The 21,681-nt window shown below is 38.4% G+C and overlaps 2 protein-coding genes across 3 annotated transcripts; one reads left to right on the top strand and one right to left on the bottom strand.

The window, feature by feature from the left end:
* The first annotated feature begins 1,361 nt into the window (after positions 1 to 1,361).
* LOC111325380 (uncharacterized) lies at positions 1,362 to 7,233 on the top strand. Of its 2 annotated transcripts, none has more exons than XM_088756447.1 (5): positions 1,362 to 1,478; positions 4,451 to 4,556; positions 4,629 to 5,135; positions 5,675 to 5,705; positions 6,246 to 7,233. In XM_088756447.1, exons 2-5 carry the CDS (start codon positions 4,465 to 4,467, stop codon positions 6,756 to 6,758), a joined length of 1,143 nt encoding a protein of 380 aa, XP_088612573.1. In that variant the 5' UTR covers positions 1,362 to 1,478; positions 4,451 to 4,464; the 3' UTR covers positions 6,759 to 7,233. The 2 variants fall into 2 exon arrangements, with proteins under 2 accessions (XP_088612573.1, XP_022784929.1); XM_022929194.2 differs by having other exon boundaries at positions 1,362 to 1,474; positions 6,246 to 7,232.
* Positions 7,234 to 7,596: 363 nt separating this feature from the next.
* LOC148733630 (uncharacterized) lies at positions 7,597 to 20,741 on the bottom strand. The gene is made up of 19 exons (XM_088756445.1): positions 20,533 to 20,741; positions 19,799 to 19,964; positions 18,994 to 19,172; positions 18,473 to 18,666; positions 17,734 to 17,847; positions 16,637 to 16,754; positions 15,973 to 16,144; positions 15,325 to 15,506; positions 13,881 to 14,074; positions 13,540 to 13,783; positions 12,576 to 12,780; positions 11,242 to 11,453; positions 10,482 to 10,666; positions 10,192 to 10,290; positions 9,076 to 9,285; positions 8,704 to 8,915; positions 8,520 to 8,560; positions 8,302 to 8,398; positions 7,597 to 8,171 (listed from the first exon to the last, which is right to left on the bottom strand). The coding sequence occupies exons 1-19, from the start codon at positions 20,603 to 20,605 to the stop codon at positions 7,991 to 7,993; spliced, it is 3,078 nt and encodes a 1,025-aa protein (XP_088612571.1). The 5' UTR covers positions 20,606 to 20,741; the 3' UTR covers positions 7,597 to 7,990.
* Between the last annotated feature and the right edge of the window lie 940 nt (positions 20,742 to 21,681).

Raw genomic sequence — 21,681 nt, forward strand, 5'->3', positions numbered from 1 at the left:
GAAACTGTGTGCAAACCTTGATCAGAAAATAATAAGTGATTTAGCACTAGGAGATGACAGAAGAAACTTATTTGTAATAAGCAATCAAGTGGCGTATTATGTAGTTTTTGTTCTTAGTTCAAACTTTCAAAGTTTTAATTATAATCCTTTCATTAAGCATGCATCATTTCCCAAACTAATAAAAAATGTCATTTCAGTTATTATGGAAAAGCCTTTTCCATCCAAAGTTCACAACGCTTGTAAGGGATTCATGTGCTACATGTCCCGCATCTTGGATAGTCTTCATTACTGTAATAAGAAAAAGAAATAAATTAAGGAAATAGAGGTGTGTCATATCTGTTTAGTAGAAGCTAGGTTCGCATGAAATTACGGAAAGCTGACGCGTGTAGAGCTAATGATGCTTAAGAAATCAAACGGAGTTCTTAGAAGAGAGTAAACACAGATGAACAGCTGGAAAAATATTGCCTTGTGAGAACTGAGAAATTACCTGCGAATAGCACTCCTCGCGCTCTACTTCGTCAGCAAATTTTATACATGACCTCCCAAGTCTTAACCGCCTTTCTCTTTGGAGACAAGAAGAATTTCGCTCGGACAAGAAAAACGATTTAGAGTTTGTATTGATTTCTGATAAAGCCTCACAAAGACGATTTGCCATTCGTAAGTTATTGTTTATCGTCCATCGTCAATAACTTTGATGAATGTGAAATAACGAATGACCTGATCACTTAGCCATGTTGCTTCTGGCTTTCCTCGATCAAATACAACTTATCTTTATCAAATTAACCAGATGTGAGAATGCCAAGGAGAAACTTTTACCATAAAAAATAATGTGAAGAAAGGAAAAAAAAATAATGTAGAAGTTTGCCAAATTCCGGGTAAGCTATAGGGCATAAATTCTAAAATATTTATCTACGGTCAAAGCGAGAGGGAAATCGGGGGGAAGTTAACTTGGGAAGGGGGTACCAAGGAAGCCCTCGGTCTATTACAGTCAGCTTTATAGGAGTAACTTGTCAGGAAATAGAAAGAAAAAGAACCGATTCATGTTCTCGTTGAGGTAACATAACGTAACATAACATATTTGTCAAAAGAAAGGATTGGTAGGAGATCTTACAACCACGACACTTCAAAAGAAGTCTCCCGGCTGATAATTGAAAAAATGCCGTAAATTTCAAGTAGCCATCTCTGTATATTCATTCATGGCTCAAGATTTCAGATTTCAAATTTTCCTGCTTATATTTTTATATGCATCATTTCTCAAGGTAATTACAAATTACGTCTTCAATTTTATTATTTCAAGTGGCTACCCGTATTTTCATTCCATAAGTTTTGTGATCCTTAAATTATAGGTGTATGTCGTAGGTCTTAAAGGAAACGTGGCAGTACTCGCCTTTTAAACTAAACAAGCGAACTAACAAGAAAATAGAGGACAGCACTGGTGAAGATTTTCTCCTAATCATCTGGACATCAAGAAAGAGTGGGTGAATTACCAATTAGTTTGAACCTCGTGTTGCCTCCTATCTCATTTCTGCCAAGCATTAATTATTGGGCCTCTTTTGCATGGTCAAAGATAAGATCAATAGACCAGTAAGAGCGAATGTTTGAATTGACCGATTGAAAATCGAAAAATTTGGTACATGATCGAAAAATCGAAAACCTTCATATTTTTCCCAGCGATACCTTATAGTGAACTTAGAAACGTGGTAAGGTTATTTTTTCCCAGACTTGCTTCTTTGTCCTAAAAAATGCACGAAAACTGAAACAAGCGATGGTAGCCGCAGAATGGCAGAAATCAGTGCCTTGAGTAGAAGCAAATGAACTTTGCTCGTGAAAACCACAAAAAAGCAAGCTCGTATGGATTTGACCAATTTATTTATGAGGGATTGATGTATGGCTTAAGTATAAAACGGGACCATTTCATTTAATTTTGACATCACGGAACGCTTTTAAAAATTGCAAAATTTTCAAAATCCAAAATATTCCATATCGCAGCAAATCTTCAATTATCGTTTTCCACATGCGGTGTAACTCAGAATCGGTTCAGGTTAAGCTCATGATAAGTGGAAATGGTGTTGTTTTCGAGGATATGAGAATTAGTTTAGGGCTCTTCATTTCCGTACGGAAAAATCAGCCAAAACTTTGTGAAAATGGCAACACCGTCATTTACATCACCACGTAATCTAATTATATTTAGGCAGCCGGTGGTTATATCCGCAATTCTAAGCACACTTTAGAAGTTAGCACCGTGTTCGATCAGGATATCAATACAGTGAGCTAGCCTTGCGTAGCTAACAACAGCCGATTGGTTTTTACCTCTGCTCTCGTTTCAAGTTCCCATCTATTTTCCATGGCGAAATTGTTTACAATAACAGATTCCGTCAGCTTGCAGAGGGCGTCTGTTTTTCTTTGCGTATTCAAACAGCTATAAGTCTTGAGAAAGTTCTAGGGTAAACTTCAGCTTAATTGTGTACTTGAAAGAGGACAATTCAATCATTCATAACGGCAGGTCAAATGTTTTTGCCCAAGACGTCGAAGACGGGAAGCAATTCGTGTGTAGATGTGACACGCTCAAGCATTTGTCACGCAGGGCTGAAATTATTTTAATCTTGTTCCCATCTTGTAATTTTACGGCCACGAATATCCATGAACAGCATTTTTAACAAATTTTTTATATGATAACTTTTCTTATTAGTTAGTCATTGCTGTGAAACTTGTCAACTTCGCAGCGGGGAATACCAAGAAGAGCCAATAGGCTGAACACGAAACAACAAATAGCTAATAGCAAAAATATTAGGGAAAGGATCAAAGTCCGAGCAAAGGCGAAACAGTGGCAAAGTACAAAATGATTGAAATAGAAGAAGAATAACAACTACGGAGCTGGAAACAGAATGAAATAGATAGGGTGAACTAGATCTCTGGATGAGTAAATTTCAAGTAGCCACCTGCGTATATTTGTTCATGGCTAAAGCTTTCAAAGTTAAACTTTTCTTGTTTCATATGCATCATTTCTCAAAGTAATCACAAATTATGTCTTCAATTTTATTATTTCAAGTGGCTATTCGTATTTTCATGTCGTAAGTTTTATGAATCTTAAATCATAGGTGTATGTCGTAAGTCTTAAAAGAAACGTGGCTGCTGCAACATAACTGCTGCGAAACTTGTTGACTTCGCAGCGGGGGAATACCTAGAAGAGCCAATATGCTGAACAGGAAACAATAAATAGCTATAGAAAAAATATTAGGGAAAGGATCAAAAGTCCGAGCAAAGGCGAAATAGAGGCAAAGTACAAAATGATTGAAATAGTGAAGAATACCAATTATTGAGATGGAAATCGAAACAGAATGAAATTGATAGGGTGAAATAGACCCGAGGATAAATGTAAGATAAACGATGTGCCATTTGAAATCACTACAACAAGCAAAGAATCTCAGCTGAGTTAATAACATTATTCCCAAATTGAGAGTTTTAGTTACAAAACTCACGGAAATTGGTAGGGCTGGAAACTGTTCGCAGATTAAAACAACTAACTCGAGAAAAAGGTAATTCTTTTGATACCTCAGTCGATACTATTTCAGCCAATGTCGTGCCTTAAATTCATTTTCGTTGATAAAAGTTATCATTTCGAGGAAGATTTCCAAAATGTTGCAAAGCGCCGAACTAGTCAAATTTCCAAAATGGCGCGGCTCGTTGTTCCGGATTGTCTTAAAATTTGTGGTTTGCTTACAGAGACTTCATGTGTCAGCCTTATTAATTACAGAGGCTGTGCAAAAGAGGACAAATGAGCAGTTTCCACAAAGAATAACTTTCTACTAACCAAGTACGAGGGCCGTACTGAGGATAATTGGCCCAAAATCGGGGCAGTACGGAACGGGCAGCGAACTCCGTACAATAATGACCGATGGCCAATATTTCCCAACACAGTTCAAGCAAGCGATGTTACTAAGTATTTTGGCCATTTTATACGGCTAATGCTAATTTTTTTACTGTTACATTATTTTTAGGATTCACGGCTAAAATTTGTCAATTTTACGCCTAACGGCTAGTTTTTGCCGTTTTCCGGTTAACAGTTAGCCCCACTGAGAACCACTAAGATCTAACACCTGGGCGGGGCATTTGAACATGATTTTGGCCAAGGGAGCTGGAACGAATCTTCAAAAGTTAGAATTCTTGAGAGCAGACGATGTTGAAGCTTTGAATTAATCGACGCATCATTTTTTCTTCCGGCATAATACTTTCAGTATCCCTCCACCTACCGATGTCGTCTGTTTGATAATCACCGACAAAAATCGTGACACAGTCTCTTCTTTCCCTCACGGCTAGTCCAGTGATTTTCCGTTTTGTCTCTTTCATAAGAAATGATTTACAATAATATTTCATATGGTTGGGAGCTGGTTGTGGATAGCCACATGTCTAGGTTCCAATGTTATCTGCATTTGTCTTTTTGATCATCTAGGTCTGCCAATTGCAATGGATAATAAGATCATTATTGGACACATCCTCAGCCTCGTTATCCAGTTGTTGTTGTCTGGTGTCTGGGTCGGGGCTTACAGGAGCTATGGGTAGGTGATTACATGGTGCGTCGCCCTCGATGAAAATACTTTAACATATATAAGTGTTTATTTCATCTTCAGCTGCATGGAAGGTAAATGTGCCATGGAGGATTGCCGAAGCTCAAGCGGATCTGGAAGATCTAATTACTGTTGGATAGCAGCCGACTCAGCAGGAAATTACATGCGATGTGGTCGGAAGGAGGATTGTCGAGAGGCAGCTAGATCTTGGGGTAATTGCAAAGCTTTCTCTTGTTTTGCTAATCGCGCTCCCAGCCCCACGAGAAGCTATGGTAAAACGTGTGAGTCAATCAGATCTCGAAAACTTGCTGAACTGAAGAGAGAGTGCAATAGTCAAGGTTATAGTTTTGAATCTTGGGCGAGAAGGTACAACACGGTTCGGAAATTAAAATCAAAGTTCGAGCCTTGCGTTGGCGACATCATAGAAGAGGAGGCCAAAAAGGTCATCAAGTACTGTCACTGCTATAACAAATGTGGAAACGATCAGACAGAGAAGGAAACCTGCACAGTCCAGGGATTGGATAGGAGGTTGGATCTTGAAATGGATGTGAATGACCCTTTCAAAGCAGTGTAAGTTTTGCAGTTTTCGTCGCTAAATTTATTTAACCTTTTTTATTGATTATTTATCAATTGATTTTCAGGTAAAAATTAAACTGCGCACCCACCCCTCCCCTCAACCCAACAACAGTCGACTGCTAACAAGTTAGGGTTAGTGTTGGGTTAGGGATGGGTTAAATGACCAGTTTTAGAAACTGATATGGATCCAACGGTCGGTCAGTTTATTTAATTATCACCTGTTTGGACCATTTTTATTTATCTTTACGGCATAGAACGAAGTACCTAAATATAAAAATCACCTTTGTAGATTCGGGTTATGCTTTTGACCAAGACAAGGAGTTCTTCATGTGGCTAAGATTTAGCTCCAAATGATTAGTTCAATTAAATAACTCATTACACATCCATCTTTCCATCCTTTCACCTATCAACCCCTTCAGTTACTGATTTAATTATCTTTTTATTTATTTGCATCTAAATTACTAGAATATATAGAAACATTTATACAAATTTTTACAACTTTACTCTAAATTATCTTTTTCGTTGTGATAAAGATGCGCCATCGATTGCGATCCGGAAGAAAAGGTATAAAAAAGAAGATTTGTTTTTGTTGTTTTTGTCTTTTTTTTTTTCTTTTTTGCTGAACTGTTTATTTCCCTTTTGTTCTCAACCGTTCACCTGTCTTTGTGTTGGAGTGCCTAGCTACTCTATGAGTTTGTTCCCAATCATTTCCTGAAAGAGATTCACGCGAGCTAAGACGAGAGAAGGAGGCCTCTCCTATTTCTCTTCATCTTCCGACTTTTTTTGGGGGGGGGGGGGAGGGCGGAGAGGAGTCTTTTATTGAATGATAGTAACTCAATGAAAAATCTACAAGCATTACACCCCCTCTCTGCCAGGTCTTTTCCGGTTTTTATTGCATGAGGTTTCCTAGACGGAGAGCCAGTCCAACGTATCTTGGTGACCACAAATTCTCAATTTCTATAAACAGTTAGTGGCTACTCACTGTGTTTTGAATCCGGATCTCTTGTTCTCGAGTCAAGTTTGTTTACTATTAGGTTGCGCGAAAATAACCCACTACAAGCTTCTAGATATCTATTATGAAATCTGCTTCTGCTTTTTTTAAAGCTGGAGTTCTTGCAGAAAGTGATAAATGAGCACTCAACTCAAACTGCTACCAAGAAGGTGATCATCACCAAAGGAATGTCATCTTCCAAGACTTCATCCACCGGTGGAAGCAGCAGCACAACCGTGTCAGGCGAGATCGGGTTCCAAGTAATGAACGTCTTCTCAGCTAAGTTTGGCGTATCACATACAACAGGTCACAACTGGAATACGGGTTCCACAAGGACAGAATTTCAGCAAGTGACCAGTGAAATATCCATACCCGTTGAGCCAGGTGATGAAGTCTCAGTTTACCAGGTTGTTGGCGAATGTAAAAACAGTGATGGCACTGTGTTCACCATGAAGACTCCCACTTATAGGATAAAGGGAAAAGACGGTTCTACAGAAACCAGAAGGGATCATTCCTCTGAAGAACAGCAACATTTGTTAAACAGCCACAAACATTCATTGAAGACTCTCTGGGGAAAAGACAGGTCTACCGAAACCAGTAGGGGTCATTCCTCCAAAGAACACTAACATTTGGTACACAGTAAAAATATTGATAATTTTCCAGCCATTGTACTTGCAATGGGGCAATAAAACGAAAAGTCGCATTGAAATATACCATTTGCAATGACTTTACATTAAAAAAAAAAGGAGATAGCACACAGTGTATTATTTTAACAGCTTGTCCTCAAGACTTTTTTTTTGGTGAAACTTTTCAACGATCATCATCCGTTTAGGCAGGGATAGTCCACATGTACAAGCCCTCACATAGCGATAGTGTTCCGGCCTGTTCATGAGCGAAACGAAAAGTGCAGTCAAAACTATCAAGTTATTACAACCAACATCAAAATTTTGTTAATTAAATTAACATTTTTCAAACCGTAGCACATAATGTGGTATAGAAAATCCCTATCGTGAGGAAAATGTTTACACAAGTTCATTGTAGCCTACTATTAAGTAGGAAAATAAAATTTCCCGCACGAGTATATTTTGAGAAAAAACAATTTTGGAATACTTTCTCAGCATGACACCCAAAGTTCGCAAGCGTTTTTTACGAACATCAACTGATCTGCTGTGAAAGTCTGGCGTTCTTCAGTTTCCACCCGAGTCGTAGGCTCGATTACAGCCGCTGTTCGGGAACCGGAGCCCGCGCTCCTTCCCGAACCCATCCCTTTCAACCGAACGCGAGATCATTTGTCTCCCAGTCATTCTAAGCAGCAGAAAGGAGAATGAAATCCGACGGAGTGGGATATTTGCCTTGATGTTAACATGTCTATATCGAATTGTTTTCCTTAACTTGCATACAAATGACATTCGTCAACATTTCATTGATTAAAAATGAGCTCAAAAATGACCCATCGGAGATATGTTCTGCAACTTACCATCTTTAATTTACTTTTTTCTTTATAGAGATAAACACAATACTATTAATACTAGTTTCAGTAGCTTTCAAACAAATTGCGACACTCATGATGCTTCATGTCTCCCAGAATCAACTATAGTAACGGCAATCCAACTTTTGTAATGTAACAGCTAATAAATGAAGACTGATCCTTTCTCTAAACTTTACATTACAGCGATGAATGACGTAAACATAAATATAAATTAACTCATTCCGCGAAATACTTAATTCCATGTTTAACAATGTGAAGTCGAATTTAACGCACAACAATGGCCCATTTCTTGATACGGATAAGAAACCGGGAGGTAGTGACATCTTCTAAAACTGATGATGACCGAGCGTCAACCCTTGTTTAGATATCTCATCCGCTGCCTTCGTCTTCTGTGTCCTGTATGTTATAGTATGGACTTGATTCATCGCAATTTGACAGATCACAGTATGTTACATCCCTCGTCATTAAAGCCTCTAGTTTGTCAATGAATCCCGAAAAACTGGGGCGAGTTGTTGGATCCTCCTCCCAGCATGACGTCATTAGTTCGTATCTTTCAGTATGAAAATGAAATACTTTTTTACTTATATGCTTGGGTGAAAGACAATAAAAAAAGCAAAGTTGTTAGCAATGGGAGTAAAAACAAGCACGATGGAAACATCAGAAAGTAAAATTTTACTCACACTTCATCGCAGCACATATCAGGTTTTTCCATGCGATAGCCATTCTTTAGAAGTTTACAGAGCTCTTTATTGGTAAACGTAGGGTATGGGGCACCGCCTTCATTGCAACAGAAGAAAAAAACTTGAATGCAGTGACAAACAAAGAACTTAAACAACATGGAGAACGATAATGAGAAAAAAAAATACATACTCTGTCGAGTATAGCTTTTTTAACCTACCCATGGTAGCCATTTCCCAGAGAAAAATTCCATAAGACCAACTGCGAGAAATTTTAAACATAAATCATTAAATTGGTACTTGCGCCATCTCTGAGCAAGACTGAAAAACAAGTAGTAAACAAAGAAAAGAGACAATTTGCTGAAACAGAAACACCACACTCTGTAACAACTCCAGTCTACTTACACATCACTCTTGATAGTGAAAACACCCTCAAAGATGCTCTCCGGTGCCATCCATTTAACTGGGAGCTTTTTGGTTTTCTTTATGCTGTAGACGTCTTCGTACACTTGGCGCATCAACCCAAAGTCTGACACCTTCACTCGTCCGTCACGACCAACAAGGATATTACGAGCAGCAAGGTCACGATGAACGAAATTATTTTCGGCAAGGTGATTCTGGAAAAAAAGAATAGAAGAAAAAATGCTGAGATAGGTGTAACTGTAAACAATATAAAATAATGTCAAGAATGACCTTCAGGTGAGGGTTGCATTTGTCTGCGTAAGGTTATCTCGAATGTAAGCCCACAGTCACTTCTGATTTCATTTATCCATTTACCATTCCTTTTGCTACTTGCCAAGCAAACGAAAACAGCTGTTGAGTAGAGAAACCATCGACACTGATGTCATCATTTACGCCACTAGGGTTTCTCTCATCAAAATTCACCGTGGACAGCGAAATAACAGCACCGTGGTTATGGAAACCTGAACCGGATGGCATCGACATTAATTCGATATTTTCTTGTTTCATATCCCTGTCAAAATTTTTCTGAGTGATAAATAAAAGGATAAATATTAATGTTCAGTGATAGATTTAGGTTCGTGGTGAGATGGCTTCCTATGTCCTACTTCGAAAGGAGATAAGCCATAAATGCTTGATATCGGGCCTACTTTATATTGAAACATAAAAGCAGTAAAAGGTATTAACTGTTCACTCCTAGTCCATGCAAAGCGGCTGAAATTGCGTCGAGTTACCGAGTTATATCAGCTGCCTTAATGTTCCTTTCCCAACCGTACTTGTGGAGGTAAAGTAGTTTTCCTGAAGGGCCTGTTCATTAAGAAGCCTTGCTTCCCTCTCAAGTAAAATAATTCCTCATTTTGTCCCTTTCTTTTTCTGAGGGGGGGAGGGGGAAGAGGGGGAGGGGGGTAACATTAGAGGAATAATCATTTTCTTCAGTATCTCTGTGTAATATTAAGCATCAATTCCAAATTTCAATTCCACGGACGGAATAATGGATACTGGAAAATTCAATGCCTGACGGGGGAATTCCACGTTAAATTGTACGCAAAAACCGATTTCCTACGAATCACAAAGCGATGAGTGCGGTATTGGTTTTCAAGTACAATTTAACGCGGAATTCACGAGTCAGGTAATGGGTTTTCATTTAATCGCATAATTGAATAAAAAAGAAATAAAGACAACAGCAATAATATTGTTTGTTTTTGTCCTGAGCGCGAAACAAGAGCTACGATACAGAATCACTTAGCCTTGCTTTTAACTCACAATTCCGCGTAAAATATCTCGCTTCGTTAGCTAGTCAGAATGGGAGATTTTACTCCATTGTGCTAATCCATTATAGATACGCTCAATTACCGCGACTCACCTCGCAAAACCCTTCCTAGAAACGAAACTGCCAAAATTTAATAGACAAGTAACTTGTAACAAAATACCTACTTTAGCAGGTTCGCATCTCTTCGACTCATCACTGGAAGTGTATCTATCTTCATAAAACTTTTCCGTCTTCTTTCCTCCGAGGGCTTGATTTTTAATGACCTGAAGTGTAATGAGCATGATTTTTATCAGATACATAAGTACAGACTCGGCGTAGAAGATAGAGTTGTTATTTCTTTTATTCAAAATCTACCAACACGTACTACATAGCCGATAATAAAACCTCTTCTTTTTCCATTGGCACCGAAATAACAAAGGATTAGCCTTGCTCAAGCAAATCTCCTTCCTCTTACCGATCGCCTCTTTTGCCGTAACCATTGTAACAGGTCACCATACGGAACGTACTCTATCACCAGAAACTTGGTTTCCTGCAGAGTGCAACATCCAACCAAAGACACGACATTCTGGTGTGAACCTAACACCTTCATTTGTAATATCTCATGCCGGAAAGCTTCTCTCTGTTCATCGCTTGGGTCACCTATGGATGTAATTTGGATATATCAACAAAGTTTAAATGGTAAATTGGCCACTGTAACGATTACAAAAGCTGACGTTTCGAGCGTTAGCCCATTCGCTCCGACGAAGGGCTAACGCTCGAAACGTCAGCGTCTGTAATCGTTACGGTCGCCAATTTACCATTTCAACTTTGTTGATATATCCAAATTATTTTGTTACCCCCACCGACGCAGCCCCAAACAGTTTCTTCTGAAACTATCAGCCTTAATTCACCTATGGATGGATAGTAGTAATGCCTTCAGCGTTTGTGAGGCCAATTTTAGGCTTTTTGGCTTTCGTAAAACATCCTAAGATTGAATAACTGAATATAAATAGTGAAACACGACGGGAATAGCTGCCGACAGAACTTTGGATTCCTTAGTTCCTCAATTACTACACTGCGTGTGCGAGTCGTGGCATAGACTCTTTAAACTTAACATGTTAAATGGAAACTTTACAAGATCTACTAGTCAACTTTTGGTTCCCTGATACAGCAGTCCTTTTCTTGGCGACTACGAATTACACTTTGCACAGTATTTATCCGCTATTTCTACTTACCCTGCAATACTTTTACCGCAACGACTTGAGATTGTTTTTCTGGCTCTAGTCTCTCTCTTGTTTCAAACACTTCTATTCCAGCTCTTCTGGTAAGAGTCGCTTTGTAAACCACACCAAACGCTCCTCGTCCCAATTCTTCCTCATAATGTACTTGATTGGGAAGAATTTCCCACTTGTCAAGAGAGATTATCTCACGGAAAGGACGAACATGTCTATACACAAAAAAAATTTGGATTTAGTGATAAGATGTTAAACTTAAACGGCTCGTAACCTGACCTGATAAGCTGATAACTTTCTCATCTTTTAGACAAGACGTTTGTAGTATCCTCCGCACGCGGTGCAAACCTACACTATATCAAGTGTTATTTCAGTAAACTAGTTCTATCCAACATGGCGGGTATCTATTGATGGTCATACAGCGTTCTCTTTTTTCTGGTTTGGAATACTCTAGTGATTTTACCATTGGTAAACGGGGACGAATATTTAATAATTCCGTTACAATTCAATCATTATGCCTCTCAGTTAGAACGTACACTGTAATTCGTCAATTTGGCGGGTCTTATTTCACTCCACAGTCCTCTGATTTCCACGAATATTTTATTTGAATCGAAAATTCCCCTACTATTTCAATCCAGGGATATTTAACAACTATTCACCGAAGTGGAGGTGGTTGGTGGTGGATATTTACCGAGCCGCTTCGCGGCTCGGTAAATATCCACCGCTAACCACCGACACTGAGGTGAATAGTTGTTCTAGTATATACTAAAACAGTGAGATAATATACACTACCGTCGTTAATTTGAGTGATTTCTTCGCTTGTCACGAATGCAAACCGGGACGCCATTTTTTCCAGAGTTGCTCGGAGGTAATAGCAAAGGATATTCGGAAATTGACTAGCCAATCAGAGCGCGCGCCTTCAACGCTATCCACTGTTTTAGTATATACTAAAATAAAATTTCTCGTGTATCTGGTTTTTTTTTTCGGTCTGTACTTTAAATTTCAGAACCTCGTTTTTCCACTCGGATTTTCTTGCCCTAACGCAAATTGCGCGAGCCATTTTAAAATCCGAGTGGAAAAAACTCGATCCGTAACTTACGGTATACAATAGCAGAATAAGATAGACAAGGCTAAAGAGTGGCAGAATGTTTGTTTTAGCTTGCATATAAAAAGCAATCGTCATTCGTATAAAGATATTGATGATAATCTCACTCGACCAAGCGATCGTTCTTTCGGCTATTTGTTTTTATATACATCTTACAACATGAAGAGGAAGCTTACAGAAATATGCATATAGCTTGATTGAATTGGGCTTGTTAACTATATTTTAACCTTACCTTTCTATCCTATTTTGTCTTTTCATTTTGAAGTACCGAAAGCCCAGAATACAGCACAGCAAGAGTATCGCAACAAATATAGCACCAGCCAAGCTGTAAATAAGGGTTAAAGAGCTGGTTTCGTTTCCCTGCGTTTTGGCGACAATGGTAGGAATTCTGGTCGTGTTGACTGGTAATGGAACTGTCGTTGAATTCAAATTCAAATCTAAATAACGAATAAAAATTTTATCACAAAATCATAGTTGGTAGATATTTCAAATAAAATTCTCCACCCGAGGCCTGATTTTTCTTCAATAATTTAAAATACAGAAACAAATCATATTTGTCACTTGAAGTACCAACAGTAATCTCAATTATTTGAAACCTTGTCTTTGAGGCAGAGTATACAGGGTTTTTGGTATACCTGGTTTCATTTATCAGCCATATACGTTAAATATCGAGGGATCGACGATGTTTTTTAAAAAAGACGGATTAAGCCAGATTAAAAGAACAACACAACAAACCAAGTTTATTAAACCATGGCGGCTCTCCCAGTCAGGCTGCCTTTCAATGCGCATGCGTCCAAGACAACCCGGCTGGCCAAATACATCACAATATCTATATCGAAAGTATAAACGACTTGCTCTCTTTTCTTCAAGATATTCAATTTGCATTTATTCCCTGTGTGTTGGAGGGAGCGCAATGTCTATGCACAATGTCAACTTCAAGGCAAGATGCCACAAAGACACTTTTGAGAGAAAATGAGCATTGACGACTCGACCTAATGTAAAAGAAGGATATTGAGTCCGAACCAGTTTTATTTTGTGTATTTTTCGCGAACGAAAGTCCTTCCCTTCTTTTTTGCACAACTCAGTCATAAGACCTTTGAAAATTTAGCACAGATTAACGTTTGGTTATCATTGAATGCATGCTGAAATTTCAAAACGCACTGGGAGAAAATCGATTTTTGGGTGGGCTTACTTACACTTTCTATTTTTCTCGCAGATGTAAGGCGCACTCTCGTCACACTTCATATCATTCCATCGACCAGGAGGGTATAGTTCACTGTACATGTGAAAGAGAATGCCAGAGACTGCTACGCAGTCTTCCCCGCTACCAGATTTATCAGGTTCACCGTTTTTCCAGTTAGAGAACTTGGCAGGTGTATTATCATGCTCCCATGTAAAGTCATTTTCATTATCAAGATCATGAAGTCCAATCCAAAGTGCCTGTGGACAGAAAAAGAATATACCATCACAGCAACAAATAAAAAATGTTTATGTCTCATCATTACTTTTTTTTATTTTTTTTAATTGATATACAGACCTGCATTTGTCGACTGACGTTAATTGTATCTGTTATGAAACTTTGTTCATCTGCATCATCTACTTTTACCAAGTGTCCTCCAAGAGTTTTACATCGCCTCACTGCTTCATACCAAGAAACAATCTCAGAGCTAAATTTGTAGCAAGATGATCTATATTGATAATACCAACCGGTTGGACAGCTACTTGGTTGAACTAAAAGAAAACGAAACTCACAAATTAATGGCTTCTACCAACTATTTACATCACGAGGCTGATGTCGCGAGTCGAACTGGCTCAGTCTCACGAGATCTTGGGATCAAAAGTAACATTTGACGTTCTGCAGATTACATCACAGGGCACTTAGACTATTTATGATAATTTTCATCTGTTTAATCGTAAGTATGTTTGAAGGACTTTATGTTGTTCTCCTTAATGTCGCTAATTTACACGAGAGTAAACTCAATAGAAAACTGCCTAGTTTAAATGTTTTTAAAACTTCATTTCATGAGAAAGATTTTTCTGATACACCATTGTAACTTTTATTACCAACAATGTAAGTTTTTGAATTTTTAACGTTATGGCTAATAGTTCCTTATTATTCATGATGTAATTTTTGTGTTTTTAATGTTATAGTCAATAGTTCCTAAGAGTATTTTAAGTTTAGTTCAAACACGATTCCTAGAAAGATCATGTAAAATGACACGATTTCGTGTATAAATAAAGATTAATGATGATCGTCATCATCATTCCCCGATTATTTTTTTTAGGGGGGAGGGTGGGGGTGGGATTAATTTTAGGTTTTTGTGGTAGGTCGCTCAAAAGTTCAACACAGCGTTCATAGAAGGCCACGAACAGTTGAATCTCTTAGGTGACACAACACGAGTAAGTGATTTCACTTAGCTCTGCATGAAAGAGATCATTCACAAATTCATGTGGTACCTATCTTAGCCCTTCCCAGGCTTTCTGTTAACGGAACGAGCGGAAAGCGGTAAAGGTCGGGGATGAAAAAGTGGACCTCCTTTGTTTTTTTGCTTTGTTTTGTTTGTTTTATTCTGGTCTCCAGTTACTGATCAAGCTCGGTTAAGCAGAGAGGTGAATAATGTAGACAGCCTCTATCTCCGTATGCGCCGTGTGTCATGAATCACCATTCTTCATATTTCACTTTTCAACTGACCGCCTCCTGCAGAGTTAACCATCTCGTCTACTGAATGTGTGTATCGGCCACCCTAACGAAATTCTAAAGCTAAATTTTCGGGCATTAGCTCTTCGTCACGGGGAATCTGACGAGGGCTAACTCTCGAAACGGCAGTTTTAAAATCTTGTCACGATGGTCAATTCACATCATCAGCTCAGTCAGTAAATAAAACCAAATAATTTTATGATTCCCCCCTCCCCCCCCCCCCACTGAAGCAGCCCCACAGTTTCCCCCTGTATTCAGTTCTGCTGCTACTATCTTGTCTTACCAGGTGGATCAGCAGCCTCAAAATGTAGTAAGAATCCTCTGTCATTGCTGTCAAAACTACCCAGAGATTGGAACTTTAAGATCACTTTATTTCCAGTCACAAAAATGGTTTCTCCAAATGCTGAACCACAATAACTTCCAAGATATTGGTCTTGTTCGTTATGAACCATCAGAAAGTCGTCTCTTGAAAAAAAAATTAAGCAACAGTAACTCCAGAAATGACGTGAATATATTCACAAAATAATGGTAACAATGCGAGACAAAGTTAGAATAGAGGCATGTTGGAAATGATTCGAGGCAAGCAGCGATAAATGATGTGAAACAAAAACATCATCGATAGCACCTTTTTTAACAAAAATTCGTTGTAAAGCATAAAACCGCCGGTTTCTCCTACAAAATTAAGATTTCAAACGATTGAAAGCAAAACAGTACGTTGCACTGTTATCACAGGACGGTCATAGATTTGAATGTACACCCCCCGGAAAAAACTATACAGTTTTATTAGTCAGTTCTGGTTATAACCATCGAAAAGACAATATTCTCTTTTCAGATTTAAAAAGGTGAGGGAGGGGAGGAGTCGGATATTAATTTTTCCACCCCAATCTCTCCCCCTCGTACTCATATGTGTTGATAATCGATCATTACTTACAAGCACTGAAACTTATCAGTAACGGGATCAGGCAACTTAAAGTATTGAAAGTTGATTTTCATTCTCCTGCCAGGTGGAATAGGTACTGAATAACTGCACTTCATATTGTGTGGATAGCGTTTAGGATAATTTGGACTTTTCAAAGTGTTATTCACCACCGAACCGCAATCGGCTGAAAAAAAAAAAACAGCAACATCAACAACAACTCATTTAGAGTGATTAATTATCAATGATTCGTCAAAGGACAGTAATTAAGAACATTTTGCTTCTTCATAACTGAGGAAACTAAGGTTACCATACAGCAGAAGATCGCAGGGCCGTGAATATATGACTATCAAGCGAGCTGGTAAGGGGTAGATCTGACCTACTACTTTCCTTATTTCATTGGGATCATCAACGGATTCCCATTTGGAAGGCAATTTAAGGGGATTTCTGACAAATAATATATAGACAATTAAATCATAATCACAGCTCCTACAGCTAAAGAAATGAGTAAAACTTAGGTGAAGACAGGAATATCAGCAAACTAAGACAGTGGTCTTAGTCTAACATGTACAAGTTAGAATTTGGCACTAACATGGCCGTAATTCTGTTGTTGTGGTAATCAACTTGGTCGTGACGTCAAGTAAAAACGATGATAAAAACAGCCAGCAATTGAACTTACCATTTTTCTCGCAAATGAAGTAAGTCCTGACACTACACCGTAAGTCATTCCATTTCCCCGCAGGGAAGGGCGCATCATACATGTCGTACCAAACCCCATAAGCTGTGGTACAGTCCTCCTGTTTTCCCGCAACAACAAGACAAAAACAACTACTTAACTCGTCCTATACCCTTACAATTACAAATAACTTGACGGTAGAAAAGCTCATTTTTTTTTAAAATGAGGATGAAATTATAATTTAATTTTTATCTCTGAATTTCATTCCACAATATAGGTCCATTATAAAGAATATTGAACTTTCCATGGTTTTCAAATTTTAGGAAGATGTTAGGTAGATCGGTTTGTAAATCGAGTTTTAACATTATGCTTATTTGTGATTTTAACAATTGACGAGTGAAAGATATAAGGAAATTTTTAGAGTTTAAACTTCCACATGAACCAAAGGGTTTGAAGTACAGCTAGATCTTAAGCTTTAAAAGACGCAATTGAAAAAAAAAGGCCCAGTATGCGGACCAAAACATGTAATTTATGAGTTGTTGAGTGGCATGGCAACGAATTAGCCAGGAGTTATTATTCTGATGGAATATTGACGAGGTTTTTCAAGGGGAAATTAAGTCATTCAAGGTTGGTCGGTCAGTCTTACTCTTGACCACTTTCTTTTTTCGCATTTTTTGTAATTTTCGTTTTCCAACTCCCTGTAAAATATCATTACAATAGGTGATTTTTCTTTTTGATTATTCGTGTAGCTAGATTAGTTTACCCTCCGGGTTTTGTGCTGCCGGCTTAGATAAGGAATACGTTTCCTTGTATTTTTTGGACACATCTCAAGAGTGGTTTATCAACGGGGTGAATCGTATCTGGCGTGCACGTTTTCTTTTCGTCGAACCCTTAGTTTCACTGGACGCATGCCAAGATTGTGCAGTATCAGGACGCGTATACTTCAGAACTAACTGACTCATCCCAGGTAACCTTTCAATCCGCCCCTTTTTTTTTTGAGGAGGGTGGTGATTCTTTAGGAAGGTTTTATGTTATGACTGTAAGTTTTCTCTCAAACTAAACAGTTATGTGATAAGAATGGTAGAATAAACGTATCATACCGCTGGATTACTAGGTTGGTATTTATTCCAGTTGGTGTAACTGGCAAGAGTATCATCATACACCCATCTGAAATTGTTATTGTTATCAGGATCGTGCAGCCCAATCCAAGGTGCCTAAAAGTAAGAGATCGTAAATAAAAAGTCATAGCAATACATGAAAAAAAACCCACGTTTTAGACTTATGGAATTTTTACCTCATTCGTTCTGAGAATTATGTTTATCATCTGCTTTGGATGACAACTACAAAAAATGACCTGCAGAGCTCTTTTTTTTTTTCTAATTGCATTCACAAAAGCTGACTTAGTTCCTGATTATTTTCCCAATGTTATGTGACAGTACACAACTTATCATCATTGAGTACCATGTTACTATCGTCTCGTTTTGTACGAAGCTGTGTAAGAGATCATTTGGTTGTATCAACTGAGTTGACTGAGTGAATCGGACAATTTGGTTGTTGTCATAGCAAATTGAAGAATTGTGGGTTGTGTGTGGTTTATATGAAGAAACGCGAAAAATACAAGAATAGATCCGTAGAATGAAAAGCGTTCGTTAATACCCGTTCGATTTCATTGAAAGATAAATTCTTTTTTTAGAGTTTTACAGCTTTCAGAACTGCCTAGCTGTAGGGGAAAGCCGTAGACCACCATGCGTTGCATAGAATAATTAGGAAGATTTGAAGTGTTTAGGGAGTGGTTTGGAACGAGGTTATCGAGTTGCCATTCCTCTCCTCGTCACGAACCTCTATAAGCCGCATTTCTTTGATTTTCTCCGTAACAAAAGACTGCTCGTTGGCATTATCGATCTTCACCAAGTAGCCTCCAAGACTTTGACAGCGTGTCACAGCGTCATTCCAAGTGAGGGACTCAGAGCTGAATTTGTAACAAGATGATCCATATTGATAATACCAACCGGTTGGACAGATACTTGGTTGAACTAAAATAGTGAAACAGGCCAAGTTAGCCATTGTTTAGTCCTTGGCGGGATCGTCACCAACTATGAATCGCTCCGAAACAACAGTAACTTAAGGTACTTTGCAAACGTAATGCAAACCATAATTGCGGTTTATCGCGATTTATCGACGATATTTAAACGTGGGACGTAGCGGCGACATATCGCAAGGCTATTTTTCTCACAGCTACAATCTATTGTTGAGCTTTACGCGAGTTATCGTTTCTATTGAGCGCGATATTTGAAGATAGTCGCTTACTTTCTTTCTCAACTGAAATACATTCTGGAAAACTGAAAAATTAGATAGGTTACCTGGTGGATCAACAGCCTCGAATTGTATCACGAATCCTCTGTCTTTCCTGTAAAAACCACTCCCAGCGTGAAAATTTATCACCGTGTAGTTTCCATTTACCAAAATGGTCTCGCCTGTCGTTGCACCGCAGTATTTTCCATAGTATCTGTCGTCAGCGAGGACCGTCAAATAATCATCCCTTTGGAAGAGAAGTAAAACAAAAATAATAAAAATATTAAAGTTTGAAAATTACGTATATTAATGCACTAAAAATAATAGTTCGGGACTGCAAGTCACATTTGATAGCCTGCTTCACTTGTTCATCTTAAGAGTCCGTAATCGATAATTTCGAAAAAGAACAATCAGCGCCCGAAGGGCTGATAGCCAATGTTGCTGACATACTCAACAAAGAGGGATGGATGGGGAGGGGGCATCTGTAAAAAGTAAAAAAAAAAAAAAAAAAAAAATTGCCTTTGTTGATTGTAAACTGCCACTGGCAGTCTGGTAAAGTCCCCCGCACAGTGTTGTAAAGCGCCTTGAACATAGGATAAGAGCGCTATAGAAATGAAAGTTATTATTATTATCATTGTTATAGATTGGTGTTAAGGTGATGAAGTGAGGTACTTCCGAAAAACGGTAAACGACCTAAATTGAACCTTTTTGCTTTCATCAGTTTGTTATAAACTTTTTCATTATTTTCCCAAGTGCCTGATTGAAGGATTGGAAGGGAAGTAAATGAACTCATAATTCATCTCAAACGATGCTCGTTGTTCACATTATGCAAGTTGATCCAACACTTATTAAAAACAGTCATTCTTCACTTACTTGCACTCATACCAATTCTTTAGATTGGGCAAATTCATGTATTCAAATGTGATTTTCATTCTAAAGCCGGATGGAATAGGAACTATAAATTCACAATCCATATTGTGTGGATAGCCTTCAGGATAATTTGGACTTTTCAAAGTGTCATTCACCACCGAACCACAGTCTGGAAACGAAATGACAAACAAACACTTGTTAAATAATATTTAGATATATCCGTGATTCAGAGCCCAATGATCAAACAATGAATAATTTCGTCTAATGAACAGGCTGAAACGGCAGAAGTTATTAGGATCCCAATCGCGTTAAGGCCTCTTTATATAAAGGGAAGCGACGAGTACGTATTACAGTTACGCAACTTTCGATTTTAACTTTGATGGCGACTTTCTGGGAAACATTTACGCCATTGCCATGCAAGCATTCTTACTGCTATGGCTATTAATTTTGTCATTCACGCTATCGCTGTTCTAGTCCTCTGCCATTGTCATTGTTATTCTAATAATTTACCTTTTACAAAATACCATACTCAGTGTCTTTATAAAATTGAGGGTCTCAATCATGATAAGGTTAACCGTTGGACGTAAAAATATTGTTACAAAATAAGCTAACTGCCAAAAATTTTCCTTTAATCGCAAGGGAGACAAATTAACCGTTAACTGTAACAGGGCGTAAAAGCCATCAACCTATTGAGACCCTCAAATTTCAATACCGGAATGGCGTAGTTATGTGGTTACCCTGTGCAGCAGCATCACTGCCATCTGTCACATTCCAGATATGGAAAACGAACAATAAGAAGAGACTTCTCATCCTACTTTGTTATCTTGTGTTAAAGCAGTATCCCTAAATATCAGAAACAGAATAAAAAACTGACCATGAGATATTTCGAAAAAATGTCTGTTGATTTTAGATTTAAATATATTGTTGGCTTGTTTGCTGAAAATATCCTACAGACCGACCTGAAAGGAACTTAAATCATTCAGAATATAACACAATGAGTTTACCAACATCTTGATGGAAGATCAATAGTTTGTAAAATAGAGAGGAGTAGGACTGAAGGGGTTTTCCACAAAGACCAGATATTGAGGCATCTGTAATGACTGTAAAGTCAGCTGTGCTAGCAGGCACTGGCTTTATCGCAAATACTACTCAAAGCACGGCTATGCCCTCGCTAGTTGCATACTAATTCAAGGAATTGAAAAATAAAAGCTTAAAATTGGGAGTAAACCGGATTTATTCGATGAATGAATACATTGCACTAGTTACTTATGGCCGTCGCCAAATCCGTTATGGAAGAAAACCAAATCTGCATTATAATAAAGTTTGAATATGACGCGCGCTGTCATGGGTTAAAGGAAACAGAGCTGAACTGAAGCTGTCATGCCATCCGACCATTTCCTGTACTTTTCTCTAGCTTTTTCTTAGTTAATTGAAAGTGAAATTTCGGAGCAAGCGAGCCGGCAGGTAACAACTGAAGAACCAAACAACCGTCGCCTGGTTGGGTCAATTGGCAGAGCGTCGGACTGTCGTGCGGGAGGTCGAGGGTTCGAGCCCCAGACCAGACCAACACTCAGGGTCTTAAAATAACTGAGGAGAATGTGCTGCCTTTGTTATGATATCTGCAAATGGATAAGGACGAAAAACGGTAGGCCCTGTCTCCTGCATCTTTTCTGTACTGGTTAGCAGGGGACGGTGAAGAGCCCGCACACTTATCGCAAAGAGTGGCGAACGTAGCTCCCGGTGTTGTGGTCTGCCCTGTTTACTGAAATTGAGTGCATCTGTTATTAAGAATTAGTCTTCACAAAAATTGTAGACTGCTGCAAGCAAAACATTGTAATGCAAAACATTGTAATGCAAAACATTGTAATGCGCATGTTAATTTACGC

This window comes from Stylophora pistillata, chromosome 4 (genome assembly GCF_964205215.1).
Source record: "Stylophora pistillata chromosome 4, jaStyPist1.2, whole genome shotgun sequence".
NCBI classification, from domain to species: domain Eukaryota; kingdom Metazoa; phylum Cnidaria; class Anthozoa; order Scleractinia; family Pocilloporidae; genus Stylophora; species Stylophora pistillata.